Source organism: Panthera tigris, chromosome D1 (genome assembly GCF_018350195.1).
Source record: "Panthera tigris isolate Pti1 chromosome D1, P.tigris_Pti1_mat1.1, whole genome shotgun sequence".
Classification (NCBI taxonomy): Eukaryota; Metazoa; Chordata; class Mammalia; order Carnivora; family Felidae; genus Panthera; species Panthera tigris.
This window is the reverse complement of record NC_056669.1, coordinates 98,892,588-98,910,869: the sequence shown is the minus strand read 5'-3', so window position 1 is coordinate 98,910,869 and position 18,282 is coordinate 98,892,588. Positions and strand designations below refer to the sequence as shown.

Here is an 18,282-nt window from a genome sequence, read left to right as displayed (position 1 = left end):
CTTTATTACAGATATAACATGAATTGGTAGACTATCTTAATTGAAAATTGATATTACTGTCATAAATTGGTGATTGTCATAATTTTTTTCTTTTTAAGTATCTAGCCCTCAGACAATTGTGGAATTATTCTTCCAAGAAGTTGCAAGAAAACACATCATAGCCCATCTCTTCTCTCAACCAAAGGCACCTCTGAGCCAAACTGGGTTGAATTGGCCTGAGATGATTACTGCAGTTACCAATTATTTATTGCAGCTTCTGTATCCTTTTATTTAAAAGCCAGTTAGAAGGCTTTTTCTGTCTAAATAGTCGAAGGCTCTTCTATTCTCCCTGTATAATAAAGTTTTTTAATGAGGTTGAGTGCTATTCCCCCAACAAGAAATGATAATATTTACTATCAGATGTCCTAGTTTTTATTTTCCTCAGGAGTTAGCCAGATTTTATTGGTACACAAATATGTAATACTTAGATCTCTTTTACAACATTATACGTGTATCAGGTATTTATTGAATGGCTCTGTACGTCAGGCACTATATGCTAGATGCTGGGTGTCCCACGGGCATCAAGAGTATGTGCAATATGCCAGAGTTAGAAGTGATCGTCCAGGGATGAAATATGTGCTTTAGCCCCTAGTTAACTGAGGTCTGAGTTAGGTAACTAGGCTTTTAGTGTATAGCCTTTAAACTATATTTGTCTTATAGTAAGGTTATATAGTTATGTGGAAAGAACATGTGCTCTAACCCCTTCTCTTTACCTTCTTTTTTAAAAATTAAGTCATTACATGGAGTTTGATGCCCAATATGTATATGATTTAAAGTTTTGCCAAAAAAAAAAAAAAATCTCCTTATCCAGTGACTAGATGGCCTAGCAATCCTGGTTGTCTCTTTATGGAATGTTTGATGGCCAATTGTCAGTATGTACAGTTGCAGGTGAGTACTGTTGAATACTTCTGGTTTTGTTTTGGTTTTTGTTTTAGTCTTTATTTTTGAGAGAGATAGAGACAGAGTGCAAGTGAGGGAGGAACAGAGAGAGGGAGAGGGAGACACAGAATCCAAAACAGGCTCCAGGCTTAGCTGTCAGCACAGAGCCCGACACAGAGCTAAACTCATGAACCGTGAGTTCATGACCTGGGCTGAAGTTGGATGCTTAACCTCCTGAACCACCCAGGTGCCCCAAATATTTCTGGTTTAGACGTTCTTTTAAAGAATGGGATTTCTGGAATTTTAAATGTTACCTGCATTTTAATTGGCTGATAAAAAGAGCCACAATAATTTAAACTTGACTTCACCAAAACATACTCCAGAAAATCTATAGAGAGATTTTCTTTATGTACTTCTCTCTTGACATGTCATTCCTAACATTTTTTTCTAGAGTATCTTGGCTTGTTTTTTAATCCTATTAGCCTCTCTTAAAAAAAAAAAATTTATGTTTATTTATTTTTGAGAGAGAGCAAGCCGGGAGGGGCAGAGAGAGAGGGAGACACAGAATTTGAAGCAGGCTTCAGGCTTTGAGCTGTCAGCACACAGCCCAACATGGGGCTCGAACCCACAAACTGTGAGATCAAGATCTGAGCTGAAGTTGGACGCTTAACCGACTGAGACACCCTGGCACCCCCTATTAGGTTCTCTTTATAGTAAAACAAACATAACGTTGCCTTCATATAAATCCTTTACAGGATGGGCACCTGGATAGCTCATTCAGTTAGGCAGTCTGACTCTTGGTTTCAGCTCAGGTCATGATCTCATGGTTCCTGGGTTCATGCCCCGAATCGGGCTCCATGCTGGCAGTGCAGAGCCTGCTTGGGCTTTTCTTTCCCTGTCTGCCCCTCTGCTGTTCGCGTGCACTTGCTCTCAAAATAAATAAATAATTTTTTTTTTTTTTTTTAAGTTTTACAGAGTGTGTGCATGCAAGCGTGGGAGGGACAGAGAGAGAATCAGGGCTCGAACTCCAGAAATGGGAGATCATCACCTGAGTTGAAACAAGAGTCCGATGCTTAACCAACTGAGGCACCCATGTGCCCGGATAAATAAACTTTAAAAAAAAATCCTTTACAGGAATCTAGTCATTGAACCAGTAAATAATAAAGTTGGGAAATTGCTGAATTGGAAAAGCATGTGTGTGTTTATATGTGTTGGTATTGAGTTTTGTTCACGTTTTTAAAGTGTCTAACTTAATACAAGAATAGATTAACAGAATTAGATTTTAACTTCTGGATGATTTCAGGAAATACTTTTCTGTTGATTGACCACTATCTTTTCTCCCTCTGTGAAGAGCTTGGGGGTGGTTATCGCATTAAATAGCACTTACTTTCTAATCAGAAAGCACCTTTTATGCCTTTCAGGATTATATTCAACTGCTCCATCCCTGGTGTCAAGTCAACATTGGTTCCTGTCGATTTATGCTGGGACGTTGTTACCTGGTTACAGGAGAAGGACAGAAGGTAAATTGTATTCAAATGATGAACCTACTTCAGTGCAAAGAGGATAGTTAGTCTCCATCTAACTAGGTGAGGGGGGATGGGGTGGCACAGAATCCTCTAAATAAGGATAAAGACAACTAATTTCAGCAAGAGCCATGTGGGGGTTGTTCAGCTTTCTTGTACTTTTGCAAATTAGTTAGAACATAGGAAAACATGAAGAAGAAAACATTAAAATCCTTTTGCCCCAGGATGAATTTTGTAAATCAAATTTATTACTCGATTACATTGTTTTTATTACATATTTTTTAAAATGTTATGCTGCTTTCTTCCCCCATTATGGTAGTTTATCTAATTTGTTCCCTGACATCCTATTAATGTACATTTTCAGACATGCAGGAAAGTTTAAAGACTTATAATAAACCATCATATACTCACCACTCAAATTCTACAAATATTAACATATTAGTATGCTTATATTAATTTTCTTATTAAAGTTTACCTTTTAATAGCATTTAAGTTAAAAAGTGAGATAAAGAAAAATATTAAATAACGTGTCAGAGGGGTGCCTGGGTGGCTCGGTCGGTTGAGCATCTGACTTCGGCTCAGGTCATAGTCTCACAGTTCGTGAGTTTGAGCCCCGTGTCAGGCTCTGTGCTGACAGCTCAGAGTCTGGAGCCCACTTTGGATTCTGTGTCTCCCTCTCTCTCTGCCCCTCCCAACTTGTGCTCTGTCTGTCAAAAATGAATAAACATTTAAAAAAAAAAAAAAAAAAAAAAACCTTTAGATAACGTGTCAGAATTTAGAACAGCAGAAAATGTAAACGTAGTCAACGGTCTTAATTTTTCTTTTTTGGCTTTCCTTTAGCACCTGAACCCCGCACCCACCCACCCTAATTGTTAGCACTTAGAATTGAAACAGTCCATTATAAGTCATTTTGTATCCTTTTACTTCTCCAGGCTCTGCAATGCTTCCGCCAGGCAGCATCTGAAGTGGGCAAAGAGGAATTCCTGGATCGCTTGATTCGCTCAGAGGATGGGGAGATTGTATCCACCCCCAGGATGCAGTATTATGATAAGGTACATTGTGGCTCGGTTTGGTCTTTCTTACCTGTGTAAAAATGTATCTGAAATAATGACTTTGGTATTGGGGGAGAAAAATAATGTGAAAATTAAGTCATTCCCGGGGCGCCTGGGTGGCTCAGTCGGTTAAGCATCTGACTTCGGCTCAGGTCATGATCTCGCGGTTCGTGAGTTCGAGCCCCGCATCGGGCTCTGTGCTGACAGCTCAGAGCCTGGAGCCTGTTTCAGATTCTGTGTCTCCCTCTCTCTCTCTGACCCTCCCCCGTTCATGCTCTGTCTCTCTCTGTCTCAAAAATAAATAAACGTTTAAAAAAAATTAAGTCATTCCCTGAAATTCCAAAAGAAGAGAAATGAATTTGCCTTGAGAAATTTAAAGAAATGTGTATTTTAATGAAACTGGTAAATGTTTTTAACTTCAGTGAAATTCCCATTGTGATACCATTTTATTAGCAAAGTCATCACTAGAATTTTATTAATATCAGTCTTGCCGATATCTCAAAGAATTAACTTGAATGTTGTATTCAGCCTTAGTTTATGATTTGGCCCTCCTCTTCTGGCCTTTTTTGCTCTGGTCACTCAGTTGTTGCAAGGGTGGCCTATTATTATCTCATGCAAGCCAAGCACACAGTCTGCCCTCCAAGACCCTTCTACCTGCTGTTCCCCTTTATCCAAATAGTCAAACCTCAAGCCCACGTTTCATTGAGATCTCTGTGCATTTGTCACCACCTCAGGGAGTTCCTCTCTGTCTCCCCGTGTAGAATAGCTGTGGTGCTCGTGGGCTGCGTGCTGACCCATACCACCCCCCCCCCCCACGTGCAGATTGAGGCACTATGAGCAGTCTCTGTCCTTGCCATCCTTTATTATTTTCCTCATAACATTTAACCATGCTTGTTGTCATATTTTGAGTATCTATTTGTTGTTATCTGAGTTCCCCACCAGAAAGTAAAGGCAGGCTTAACTACTTTGTTCATTGCTGGTTAAAGAGATAAAATGATTTTTTTTTTAATGAACTCTACACCCAATGTGGGACTTGAACTCATGACCCCAAGATCAGGAGTCGCATGCTCTACCGACTGAGCCAGCCAGGCACACCAAGATAAATGAAATAGATTTGTAACTCTTCATAACCTTCCCCATCCTACTAATGGGAAAATTATTTTGAATTCTAAGGATTTTTTTAAGGGTTTTGTTTTGTTTTATTGGGGGGGGGTGGCGCACAGATGAATGAGGGGCAGGGAAAGAGAGAATCCCAGGACGGACAGAGGGAAAGAGGGAAGTGGGGCTCAGCCAGTGTGGGACTCCAACTCACAAACTGTGAGATCATGACCTGAGCCAAGGTCAGATGCTTAACTACTGAACCACTCAGGTGCCCCAAGATACGCCTATTGTTTTTCTTAATGATCTCCACACCCAATGTGGGGCTCGAACTCATAACCCTGAGATTAAGAGTTGCATGCTCCACCAACTAAGCCAGCCAGGCCCTCTGAATTCTGAGGATTTTTAATCTGAGACTAGATAGATTTGAGGGATTGATAAATCCCCTGAAATTGTGTGCAAAATGTTGCTTGTATTTTTTCTGTGGAGAAGCTCCATAGCTTTCATCAGAAGAAACTTACTGATTCAAAACACATGAAGAATCACTGCTCCAAAAAATGCAAAAAAAAAAAAAAAAAAAAAAGGATTTAAGAATCACTGCTCTAGTGAACCCCAAAGTGGGCCTTGGGAAGAGAATACTCACAGAAGAATTAAATTAAGATGTGCTAATGTTTAATAGAAAGATCAACCTGGGGCGCCTGGGTGGTTCAGTCAGTTGAGCATCACACTGCTGCTCAGGGCATGATCTTATGGTTCGAGAGTTTAAGCCCCACATCAGACTCGCTATTTCACTGCTGTCAGCGCAGAGCCTGCTTAGGATCCTCTGTCCCCTTCTCTCTCTGCCCCTCCCTGGCTCATGCCCTCTCTCTCAATAATTAACATTTAAAAATATGTATATAAGGATCAACGCTGGTTGATCCCTGGTGCCCTTATTTGGACCTATTACCAGGTGGTCATTTATCATTTAGTCTCAAAGCAGGTGTCTGAAAGAGTGACGGTGTCACAGCTCGGGTGGGGCACATAGTGGCACCTACACTCCTATATTTCATTTTAGTAGATTATGTTTGGTTAAATTAATTTGCACATTATATTGCTTAATTTTAATGAAAATCACCTTCACAATTTTTAAAAATTCCTTCAAAGAACCTAGATTAAGAAAGTACAAGCAGGGGCACCTGAGTGGCTGGATCAGTTGAGCGTCTGACTTCAGTGCAGGTCACGATCTCACATTTTGTGGGTGCGAGCCCCTCATCGGGCTTTCTGCTGGCAACGTGGAGCCTGTTTCAGATTCTGTCTCCCTCGCTCTCTGCCCCTCCCCCCACTCATGCGCTATCAAAATAAACGTTTAAAAAAAAAAGTACAACAAATGAGGACAAAATAGGGCTGACACTTCTGCCTTTGATCAGCCATATGGGAAGGTAAAAACAGTGACAGTCTAGAATCAGGTTTGATAAGAATCAGCTGATAACAGTTGAACTTCTCAGGAATGCTATTTTAAAATAAATGTACCTTGAAATAAAATTTCAATTTAAGATAATATGAAACCATGAAAATTATCAAGGTATTAAACATCCTACTTACCTGTGGTGGAGTGTAAATTGGTGTCAACCACTTTGAAAAACTACCAGTGTCTACTAGCTGCAGTCATTGACATATACCCTCTGACCCAGTAGTTCCAGTTCTAGATCTACCCAGAAACACGTACGTATTTACCAAAAGAGATGTGCAGTTATGTTCCAAGCAACATATTCATAACACTCATACACTAGAAACCCAAGTGTCCATTGATAGAATGGATCATTAAATTACGGTATATTCTTTGAATGGAATACAGTATCAGTGAAAGGAATTACTGCATGTAATAACAGATCAGCCTTATAAACATGTTAAGCAAAATAAGGCAGACACACAAAAGAATTCATACCATAAGATTCTGTTCCATGAAATTAAAAACAAAACCAGTACAAGTCAGTAGTGGCTGGAAGGAGTCACATGGGAGCTTTGGAGTACTGCCATAACACAATTCTTAATTTAGGTGCTTGTTAAATGGATGTGTTTACTTTGTGAACATTCAATTAGCTACATACCTAGGATTTATGTACATTTCTAAATATGTTCTTTCAGTGGAAAGTATGAAAAACTAAGCACCTAAAAGATAAATGTGTTTTATACTGTTAATAAAAGAATAAGTACTAATAAAGATAATTTTAAACTGTTTTTTATCTTTATCTTCTATAAATGTATATGTTGAGTGTTTTATATGTATGTATTAGACAGTTGTGTGTATATAAGTAAATACATGTGCACAGGTCTAGGAGAGTATGCACATTGGGTTTTTTTAAGATTTTTTTTTTAATGTTTATTTTTGACAGAGAGAGAGAGAGACAGAGCATGAGCGGGGGAGGGGCAGAGAGAGAGGGAAACACAGAATCCGAAGCAGGATCCAGGCTCTGAGCGGTCAGCACAGACCCTGATTCGGGGCTCGAACTCACAGACCGTGAGATCATGATCTGAGCTGAAGTCGGATGCTCAACCGGCTGAGCCACCCAGGCGCCCCATGCACAGACATTGTTAATAGGGTGGACAGTCAGAGAAGTTTGAAGAGCACTGTTCTGTCTTGTTTTAAAAATGGGTTATGTCAAACATCATTCTCTTTAGGGTTTTATAAGGCTATGGCGGCAATTTATTTATTGGGCTTTAAATTTGTCTATGACCTAAACAGTAGGAAAAGTTAGTGAAATTGCCAACCAATACTTACTGAGAGCCCTAAACATTGAGGATGGAGCTGTGAACAAAAAGATCAATAGGAAATTTTACAGTAAGTCTGTTGAGAGTAGAATCTAAAGGAAAGTCTTTTTTTTATTGTGTTTATTTATTTTAAGTAATCTCTACACCTAACATGGGTGGCCACCAACTCACAACCCCAAAATCGAGAGTTACATGCTCTTCTAACTGAGCCAGACAGTTCTCCCTAAAGGAAAGTCATAAATATTAACCACATAGTCCTGTCTTGTAGTCAGTATCTTTGATCTTAACTAGTTGTCTTTCTGATTGTTTTAAATCCTATTTCAGTTTGAAGTGCACTACCATATTAATTTTCATGGACACTCTATTTCTCTAGATTTTGCGTCTACTAGATGTTATTGGTTTGCCTGAGCTGGTTATTCAGTTGGCCATGTCAGCAATAACTGAAGCAGGGGATGATTGGAAAAGTCAGGTAAGAACTAACTGTAACCTAGTTATTTCCCTTTAGATTGGTCCTGGATGTAGTATTTCAATTTCTACTCTTCTTTTCCCCCCTATATTTGATATTTAGGCTACTTTAAGGACATGCATTTTCAAACATCATTTGGATTTGGGTCACAATAGCCAAGCATATGAAGCCTTAACCCACATTCCTGATTCCAGCAGGTAGTCAATCCTAGTCTTTTTTTTAGAGAAGACAGTTTACCAGCTCTATTTAATCCACTGAGACAGTTTGCCTTCACTCCTTTTTTTGCCTTCTAGGCGGTTAGATTGTCTGCGGCAGCTGGTGGTCGTTCTTTGTGAACGCTCGCAGCTACAGGATCTTGTAGAGTTTCCCTATGTGAATCTGCATAATGAGGTAATTTTACGTGTCCACTGCTGACTGGACACAGCTGTGGTGGTTGTTACACTAGCTACTTTGAAATCTGATTGCTTCCCCTTCCTTAGGTTGTGGCAATAATTGAATCACGTGCACGAGCTGTGGACCTTATGACTCACAATTACTATGAGCTCCTCTATGCCTTTCACATCTATCGCCACAATTACCGAAAAGGTGAGCGGTTGAAGCCGACAGCTTTGTTGGGGGCAACCTTCGAGTTTAGTCATGTTTACAAAAATACTGTTAGACTTATGTAATTCTTACCTTATTTTTACTATTGAATGAGTGTTCTCTACAAGCATTTGGGAAAATTCTATTTAATTACAAGATTGGCTTCACCCCTTTGAGATTACCAGCTAGCCTTAAAGAGATGCACTTATCCCATTCTAGAACATTCTTGAGGTATTTCCAGCGAGATGTCATTCCGTCTATATCTTCTGTCTGATTTTAAGACCAACTAACTTTTTTACTAGAGGCGTCTTGAATTCTTGTGGCTGGTGGTGACTTCTTGTGCCAGCTTGCTATTGGCCTTTTCTTATTTTTGTTGATTCTTTTGAGAATAAGTTATGGACATCATTATCTCATGCATAGTTAAGATGTATCTCCTAAGGACAGTTTCTTATTTAATTTCAATACAATTATTAGATTAAGGAAATACAACTAATTTCATGAACTAAATGTAAATATAATACTATTGTGATTTTTTAAAGTTTATTTTGAGAGAGAGAGAGCGTGCATGTAAGAAGGGAGAAGGGAGAGAGAGAATCCCAAGCAGGCTCTGCACTCACAGTGCAGAGCCCAATATGGGGCTCAGTCTCAGGAACTGTGAGATCATGACCTGAACCGAAATCAAGAGTCAGATGCTCAGCCCACTGAGCCACCCACAGGCCCCTATCATGACTATTTTTATAGCACATTCCTCCTATACCATCCTTACCCCCTGGTCTAGAATCACAATATTTCAGGGCGCCTAGGCGGCTCGGTTGCTTGGGCATCCAACCCTTGATTTCAGCTCAGGTCATGATCTTGCGGTTTGTGAGTTTGAGCCCCACATCTGGCTCTACAGTGACAGTACAGAGCCTGCTTGGGATTCTCTCTCTCTCTCTCTCTCTGTCTCTCCCCCACTCTCACTCTCTCAAAATAAATAAACTTAAAAAAAAAAAATAGAATCAGAGGCACCTGGGTGGATTGTCGGTTAAGCGTCTGACTTCAGCTCAGGTCGTGGGCCCAAGCCCCACGTCGGGTTCTGTGCTGACAGCCTGGAGCCTCCTTCAGATTCTGTGTCTCCCTCTCTCTCTGCCCCTCCCCCACTCATGTTCTGTCTCTCTCTGCCTCTCAAAAAAAAAAAAAAAGGTTAAAAACAGAATCACATATTGCATATTTGTCATGTCTCTTTAGTCTCCTTTAATCTGGAGCCCTTCTTTTGGCCTTAATTTGCCCTTAGTGTCATTGATATTTTTGAAGAGTACAAGCCAGTTATTTTTGTAGAATGTATCTTAGTTTGGATTTGTATGATGACTAATGAAGACTCTATCAGAACAGCTAAAATGAGCATAGCATAATGTATAGAGGAGTTGAATCACTGTGTTGTACACCTGAAACTAATGTGGCATTGTGTCAACTACACTTAAAGAGATTTAAAAGAAAAAAAAATTATGGGACACCTGGGTGACTTGGTTAAGCATTGGACTCTATTTCAGCTGAGTTCACGATCTCCCGGGTCCAGGAGATCAACCCCTGCCTGCATCTGGCTCCCTGCATTTGCTGACAGCACAGAACCTGCTTGGGATTCTCTCCCTTCCCCTCTCCCCCTCTCCCCCTCTCCCCCTCCTCCTCCCCCCGCTTACACAGGCACACACACCCTCTCACTCTTTCTCAAAATAAATAAATAAACATTAAAAAAAATTTGAGCCTTGGAGGCTTAAAAAAATTAGTCTTTAAGACAGGAAAAAAAAAAGAACAGCTAAAATGAAGGGATTACATGTCTATTAGAAGATCTTATTTTACAAGATCACCATTGTGGTTCCCCTTTGGAAATGGTTACATTTTTATACCATTTTCACTCAGAAAACTTTTTTTTTTTTTTAATTTTTTTTTTTTTTTTTTAACGTTTTATTTATTTTTGAGACAGGGAGAGACAGAGCATGAACAGGGGAGGGTCAGAGAGAGGGAGACATAGAATCTGAAACAGGCTCCAGGCTCTGAGCTGTCAGCACAGAGCCCGACACGGGCCTCGAACTCACGGACCGCGAGATCATGACCTGAGCCGAAGTCGGCCGCTTAACTGACTGAGCCACCCAGGCGCCCCTCACTCAGAAAACTTTTAATAAGGTTTCTTGCTGATTTTCATTGGCAAGAATAGATGGAAGTAATTTGTAGACATGCTCTTAATTTTCCTAATGGTAAAACGTGTGTGTATTACTTATCTCCTTGACCCATACAGAGAAATATAGGTGATTAAGTACCGCTCCCTGTTTGCTTTTATAGTTACAACATCCATTACATCAACTTGGTTAAGACCAGTTTAGCCTGATTAATGTCGAGGTCTTTCTGAAGCAAGGCTTGTTCTTCTAACAAAATGTCTTACATATGGCAGGCACTCAGAAACATTTGTTGGGGAGAAAAAGTCAATTAACTTCAATTTAAATAAAATTGTATAAACTTTAAAACTTGGAATGAAAAATAGTTTCATTTGAAAACTAAAAGATATTTTTAATGCCCTTTGATTTCTGGAGTCTCATGCTGTCTCAGAACAAGGTGTTCCTCAGTATCTCATTCAACCTGTGTAACTAAAGTTTTATAAAAATAATCTGTTCTTGAGCAGAGCATCCAAACATTTCTTGGTCTCATGGTGTGGAATTAGGTAACAATGTGGCTGAAACTAGCCTTCTAAACTAGTCTTCTGTACTGTTTGGGGATGTAGTATCTAAAAGTCAAAAATCGGGGCACCTGGCTGCCTCAGTTGGTAGAGCTTGGGACTTTTGATCTCAAGATCGTGAGTTATCACAAGCCCCACATTGGATATAGAGATTACTTTCTGAATGAATGAATGAATGAATGTCAGAAATAATATTTACATGATCTTTTATCTTTTTTTTAATTGTAGTAAAATACATACAAACTTTACTAACGTAACCACTTTTAGTATACGGTAATGCTAAGTGCATTCACATTACATGTAACCAATGTCCAGAACTTTTCATCTTGCAAAATGAAAACACTATACTCATTAAACAACAGCTTCCTATTTCCACTTCCTGCAGCCCTTGGCAACCATCATTCTTTCTGTCCATATGAATTTGGCTACTGGAATCATATAGTATTTTTTGTGTGTGACTGGCTTTTTTAAGTTTGTTTATTTTGAGAGAGAGATCAAGTGCAGGAGGAACAGAAGGGGGCAGGGAGGGAGAGAGAAAAATCCCAAGCAGGCTCTGCAGTGTCAGTGCGAGTCTGATGTGGGGCTCAAACTCACTAGCTGTGAGAACATGACCTGAGTCAAAGTCGGACACTTAACCAACTCAGCCACCCAGGCACCCCTTTTGACTGGCTTATTTCACTTAGCATAATATCTTCAAGGTTCATCCATATTGTAGCATGTAACTTCTTTTTGAAAAAAATTTTTTTTTAACATTTATTTATTTTTGAGAGACAGAAAGAAACAGAGCATGAGCAGGCGAGGGGCAGAGAGAGACAGGGAGACACAGAATCCGAAACAGGCTCCAGGCTCTGAGCTGTCAGCACAGAGCCCGATGCAGGGCTCGAACCCACCAACTGTGAGATCATGACCTGAATTGAAGTCAGACACTTAACCGACTAAGCCACCCAGGAGCCCACATGTAACTTCTTTTTAAGACTGAATAATATTTCATTATATATATATATGTCACATTTTGTTCATCCATCAATGGATGCTTGGATTGCCATCATCTCTTGGATAATATGAGTAAAGGCTGCTATGAACAAGGGCATACAAATATCTCCTCAAAGCCCTGTTTTCCATATTTGGACTATATGTCCAGGAGTGAAATTGCTGGGTCACAAGGTAATCCCATTTTTAATTTTTTGAGGAATTGTCAATACTGTTTTCCATAGCAGACACCAATTTACATTCCCACCAGCAGTGTATAGCAGTTTCAGTTTTTCCACATCCTCACCAACACAGGATTGTGTGTGTGTGTGTGTGTGTGTGTGTGTGTGTTTTAATGTTTGTTTATTTTTGAGGGAAAGACAAAGCATGAGCAAGGGAAGGGCAGAGAGTGAGGGAGACACAGAATCCGAAGCAAGCTCCAGGCTCTGAGCTGTCAACTCAGAGCCCAACGCAGGCTTGAACTCACGGACCATGAGATCATGACCTGAGCTGAAGTTGGACACTCAACCAACTGAGCCACCCAGATACCCCAGGATTTTTGGGGGTTTTAAGTTAAACTCAATCTTGTTTTAAATTTTAATATTTGAGGGACGCCTTGGTGGCTCGGTCGGTTAAGCGTCCAACTTCAGCTCGGGTCACGATCTCACGGTCCGTGAGTTCAAGCCCCGCGTCGGGCTCTGGGCTGACAGCTCAGAGCCTGGAGCCTGCTTCGGATTCTGTGTCTCCCTCTCTCTCTGACCCTCCCCCGTTCATGCTCTGTCTCTCTCTGTCTCAAAAATAAATAAACGTTAAAAAAAATTTTTTTTAATTTTAATATTTGATTAGTGTAACAAATTCTCTAAAACACATTTTTTAATATTTTATTTTTTAAGTAATCTCTACACCCAACATGGGGCTTGAATTTACAACCCCAGGATTAAGAGTCACATACTCTTCGGGCAGAGCCAGCCAGGCGCCCGTCTAAAACACGTTTTTGAAGTTCTGATGTCTGACTTATTATTGCCTCCTAGCTGGTACAGTGATGTTTGAGTATGGAATGCGTCTTGGCAGAGAAGTTCGAACTCTGCGGGGACTTGAGAAGCAAGGCAACTGTTACTTGGCCGCTGTTAACTGTTTACGACTTATTCGTCCAGAATACGCATGGATCGTCCACCCAGCATCTGGTGCAGTGGTATGAAAACTTTCCATCTTGGAGTTTGGAGATCATTTGGCTTATTAGGGTTGGTCCTTTTGAAACTGGTTTGGTCCTTTAGAAAACATCACCTCATTTTGCTTCATTTCATTTAAAATTTCTGCTGGGATATTTGTGAACTTACCTATTTTTGCAACAATTCGGTTCTGTATTACTACCCCTTTAGTTCTCAAGTTTAGAATTATTATAGGAAGAAGTATTGCAGTGTGGTTTTGGAATTAGACCTAACTTCAAGCAGATTACTTAATGTTTTGGTGTCCAGTTACCCTTTTGCATAAAATAGGGATGATGATGATGTCTACCTTGTAGGATTTGGGGGGTGCTAAATGAGATCATTCATGTAGATTGCTTAGAACAGTGACAGTGCCTGACCTGCAAAAAGTGCTCAGCAAATGGTCACTGCTTCCATTTCAGTCATTTTTGTTAATTAAATCTACAATTACTGTTTTAAAGAATGTGCACTTTGAGTTTTTCTTGTCATGCTGATGGGGTCATATATGCACAGCTACTTGTGCTTTGTATAGTTCCTGCATTACTAGGCTGGTTAGGGCTGGAGAATATAACTCTGGAACCAAGGAAAGTTAAATCGTTTATATGGGGGTTAAATCCATGTCCTTAGACCCAATAACATGTTAGAGCTAAGTTGGCCAACTTGGCAAACAACTCCTGTGTCTGATAGTTACAGTACCTTTGTAAGAAGAGCTGTGCTGGTTGAAATAAACATAATTTATGTGGAGAGAATTTAAGCATGAGAGCTCTGGATCAGTTAATGATCTCAAAATACAGCTGACCCTTGAACAACACAAGTTTGAACTGTACAAGTCCACTTATACACAGCTTTTGTTAGTAAATACAATAATGTAAATGTATTTTCTCATGATTTTTTTGATTTGCTTCAGCTCATTTCATTGTAAAAATATAGTACATAGTACAGATAACATACAAAATATATGTTAGTCGACTGTTTATGTTATTGGTAAGGCTTCTGGTCATCAGTAGGCTATTAAGTTTTGGGGCGAGTCAGAAGTTATATGCAGATTTTCAACTGTACAGGGGTTTGGCGTCCAACCCCCACATTGTTCAAGCGTCAACTGTACTAACTTTTCACATTGAAGCACTTGTTTTGTCTTTACAGTGTGATCGCCCTGGCGCGTCCCCTAAGAGGAATCATGATGGAGAATGCACAGCTGCTCCAAGTGAGTTGGACATCTCCCGCGGATTCTTTGCTGGACAATAATTATCTTGTTATGTTACAGTATTATTTGTATTAAATGTGTGTTTTTGTATAGTAGTTGTAAATTATGTACAGTACTGTAAAAATATTGTGAAGTTCCTTCTTTTAGCTTATTTTCAAGATTTTAATCTGCTAGAAGTTGGCTGGCAGCTCTTGGAAAACTTCGTATGGCTGCACGAGAAATGAAGATGCTCGAAAGAGAGTGCTTGTTTTTGTTGCTTGCTGTATTTGAATCAGCTTAGTGTCAAACTTGTTTTATCGGGCTCCTTGCATATTACCATGGAGGCATTGTATTGCTTCTTAAAAAGCCTGGGCTCCAGAGTTGGACACACCTGGTTATAATTCTGCCTTTCTCACTGTGGGCATGTTCCTTTCATACTGATGTAGATAACTGCATCTCAGGGTTGTAAGAGTTAAAGGAAATTCTGTGTAAAGTACCTTGTAAGCATCTTCTCAACTGCAGCTGTTATTTGAGTACTTTGATTTGGCTCAGCTGCATGCTGGACACAGGGCTATTGCTTTATTTATTTTTAATTTTTTTTTTTTTCTAACGTTTATTTATTTTTGAGACAGAGAGAGAGAGACAGAGCATGAACGGGGGAGGGTCAGAGAGAGGGAGACACAGAATCCGAAACAGGCTCCAGGCTCTGAGCTGTCAGCCCAGAGCCCGACGCGGGGCTCGTACTCACGGACCACGAGATCATGACCTGAGCCGAAGTCGGCCGCTTAACCGACTGAGCCACCCAGGCGCCCCCTGTTGCTTTATTTTTAAGTTCACTTTTATGGAGCCCTGTGTTTTCCCTCCAGTGCCTTTGGAATTGACACTGAATTCATGTTTAGTGGAAATTGACAGACTGAGTTAATAGGCACTGATGAGACACACTTCCTTTGTACTTTGGAAATTGAAAACATTTTTCTTTGGCTTCTAGCCAATCGGCAGATTGAAATTCTGGAACTGGGAGACCTGGAAAAAGAGTGTTCCTTGGCCCGAATCCGCCTCACTCTGGCTCAGCATGACCCGTCAGCAGTTGCAGTTGCAGGTAGGAATGAGGCATTCTGGGAGCACTGGCAGCACGCTTCGCTTCAGGCTGGGCGGTGGACACAGTAGGCTAGACTGGCCAGAGCCTCTCACTCTTCCTCTGAGATGCTCATACCAGGGGTGGCTTTGGGGCTTTGGGTCATCCACATACACCATTGTTTGCACTAAAAAGCTCTTTTCCATTTTCACAGGAAGTTCATCAGCAGAGGAGATGGTCTCTCTCTTGGTTCAGGCTGGCCTTTTTGACACTGCCATATCCCTCTGTCAGACTTTTAAGCTTCCCTTGACGCCAGTCTTTGAGGGACTTGCTTTCAAGTATGTACGAAATTGTCTTTCCATGGTCTTCATTTTCTTCCTTTTTTTTTAACGTTTATTTTTGAGAGGGAATGAGTTGGGGAGGGGCAAAGAGAGAGGGGGACAGAGGATCTGAAGCAGGCTGCACACTGTCAGCACAGTACCTAAGCCAGTTGTGCTTTATTTATTTTTTTTAATTTTTTTTTTTTAATGTTTTATTTTATTTTTGAGACAGAGAGAGAGACACAGCATGAACGGGGGAGGGTCAGAGAGAGGGAGACACAGAATCTGAAACAGGCTCCAGGCTCTGAGCTGTCAGCACAGAGCCCGACGCGGGGCTCAAACTCACGGACCACGAGATCATGACCTGAGCCGAAGTCGGAGGCTTAACCGACCGAGCCACCCAGGCGCCCCCCAGTTGTGCTTTAAAAAAATGCTTTTGTCTAGTCTACCACAGTGATTTTTATAATTTCTTTTAATTATGATTTTTTTTAATCTTGATTTATAGCTTCTCTTGAGAACTCAAAAAACCTGGCATTCCTAGGCCTACATTCCCACAGGACAGTAGATAATGTGGCGTCAACACTGGGGTCCATTTTAGAAAAGGCATGTATTCAATCCTTTAGGCCCCTGTAAGCATTATTAAAAAGTACTTTTTATTGAAGTAACTTGTACCTAAATATTAGTCAAGTAGTTTGTGAATTGGAAATATTTTTTAAACTTTCAGAATTTTTCCCTTAGAAGTAAATTCTCTCTTAACACTTACCAATGGCCTTGTGGGTCCTCCAGTTATGTGGCTTTAAGGAGAGGAAAGAGCCAGTATTCCCCAGTAGTGAATTCAGCAGCAGACCAGAGCTAAAGTTATCACGTTATCTCTAGTTTTGGTAACAAAATAATGTGATTGTTTTCAGCAGATTAGTTTATGGCGTGTGGAACCATTTTCGTTGCAGATGCATCAAGTTGCAGTTAGGGGGCGAGGCAGCCCAAGCAGAAGCCTGGTCCTGGCTAGCAGCCAATCAGCTCTCATCAGTCATCACCACTAAGGAGTCCAGGTACAGCTCTAGTGCTCCTCTGCCCCAAAGGGCTTACCTTCCAAACACTTCCCCTAGTGCCCAATTCATGTCTACCTGAATGCACTTCAGTTGCTTTAGAATCCTTCTCTAACCCTAATCCTCAGTAAAATTCCCTTCCTTGAATCGCATTTACAATTTGTATTACACAACTTTAGAATTGGGGCATTTAACGATTTGGCAGTCCTCTGACATTAGTTTTCAACCCCTAAATTAGCATACCAATATCACTACTAAAATACAGATCTATTGCCCTCATTTTCTAAAGCAGAACTTCTGCATGATTCTAATGCTTGATCGGGTTTGGAAACAGTGATGTGAGCCTGTTTCCTTGTTTTAGAATCCATAACAAAGAAGTTCAATGAATTGTGTAGTTGAATAAAGATGTGATTAGTGGGAGAGATACAATCCATGTCATTTGGTTTCTAGTACTACCCCTAAGTCACATTGACCCTAATGATATTAGTTGCCATGTAGTTATATTTTCAGTTCAGTTGTGAGCTTCTAAAGATTTTTTTTCTCCTTGTAAATAGATGCTTTGAATGGCGCTGTAAATATCTGTTAAGAATCTGGAACTCATTAGTCCTTTCTGCTTTTATCAAGTGCTACAGATGAAGCATGGAGACTATTATCAACTTATCTGGAAAGGTACAAAGTTCGGAATAACTTATATCACCACTGTGTAATCAACAAGCTCTTGTCTCATGGAGTGCCTCTACCTAATTGGCTAATAAACAGTTACAAGGTAAGTGGTATCTTAACTCGTGTAGAGTAAGAAGCTGGTCGTTATCAGTATGAATAACTTCATGAGATGATTAAAAAGTAGAGGTGATCATTTATGGAAACATACTGACATATACTTTGGGCAACTTCTTAAAGTTAGCTAAAAACACTAAGAACAGCTGAACTTGAATTCTGTATGAAGTGCTGGGTGTTTAGAATTAAAGTTCTACAGGTTAGTGATTAAGTTCATGCCTGCTTGTGTGCTCAACTGAACAATGACTATATGCATGACACTGTATTTACTGTTCATTACACAAAAAATTCACGGGAGTGAGTGGAGTTGTTTTCAAAACTGCAGCAGGGTTTAAGTTTTGTCAAAATTGGGTTTTTGGAATGCCTGCATCAGAATTATTTGGGTAGTGGGCTTCTTCAAAATACAGATTCCTGAGCCCCATTCCAGACTTAGAGAATCAGGTTATCTGGAGCCAGGATCTGGGATCTATATTTTAACAAGCTCCTAATTTGAAATAATGCACGCTGAAGTGTGAAAGCTATATCTGAAATACATAGAGTAGAATAGGGAAAGAGAGAAGGTAATGCTTAAAATCAGGAAAACTGATCTTTTTTTTTTCTTTTTGGGTTTTGT

The 18,282-nt window shown here is 40.2% G+C and overlaps 1 protein-coding gene across 2 annotated transcripts in view; it reads left to right on the top strand.

Moving 5' to 3' along the window:
- NUP160 (nucleoporin 160) overlaps nucleotides 1–18,282 on the top strand; it is a 51,733-nt gene that overhangs the window by 29,122 nt on the left and 4,329 nt on the right. Inside the window, exons 20-33 of one of the 2 annotated variants that reach the window (XM_015537557.2) lie at nucleotides 99–258; nucleotides 858–927; nucleotides 2,340–2,438; nucleotides 3,374–3,493; nucleotides 7,713–7,808; nucleotides 7,908–8,002; nucleotides 8,099–8,195; nucleotides 8,285–8,390; nucleotides 13,095–13,255; nucleotides 14,412–14,472; nucleotides 15,440–15,550; nucleotides 15,741–15,864; nucleotides 16,794–16,895; nucleotides 17,517–17,658. In XM_015537557.2, coding sequence (XP_015393043.2) covers nucleotides 99–258; nucleotides 858–927; nucleotides 2,340–2,438; nucleotides 3,374–3,493; nucleotides 7,713–7,808; nucleotides 7,908–8,002; nucleotides 8,099–8,195; nucleotides 8,285–8,390; nucleotides 13,095–13,255; nucleotides 14,412–14,472; nucleotides 15,440–15,550; nucleotides 15,741–15,864; nucleotides 16,794–16,895; nucleotides 17,517–17,658 — 1,544 coding nt within the window. Of the gene's footprint in view, nucleotides 1–98; nucleotides 259–857; nucleotides 928–2,339; nucleotides 2,439–3,373; nucleotides 3,494–7,712; nucleotides 7,809–7,907; nucleotides 8,003–8,098; nucleotides 8,196–8,284; nucleotides 8,391–13,094; nucleotides 13,256–14,411; nucleotides 14,473–15,439; nucleotides 15,551–15,740; nucleotides 15,865–16,793; nucleotides 16,896–17,446; nucleotides 17,659–18,282 lie in introns of those variants that run through there. The other variant, XM_042957619.1, reaches the window with a different exon arrangement.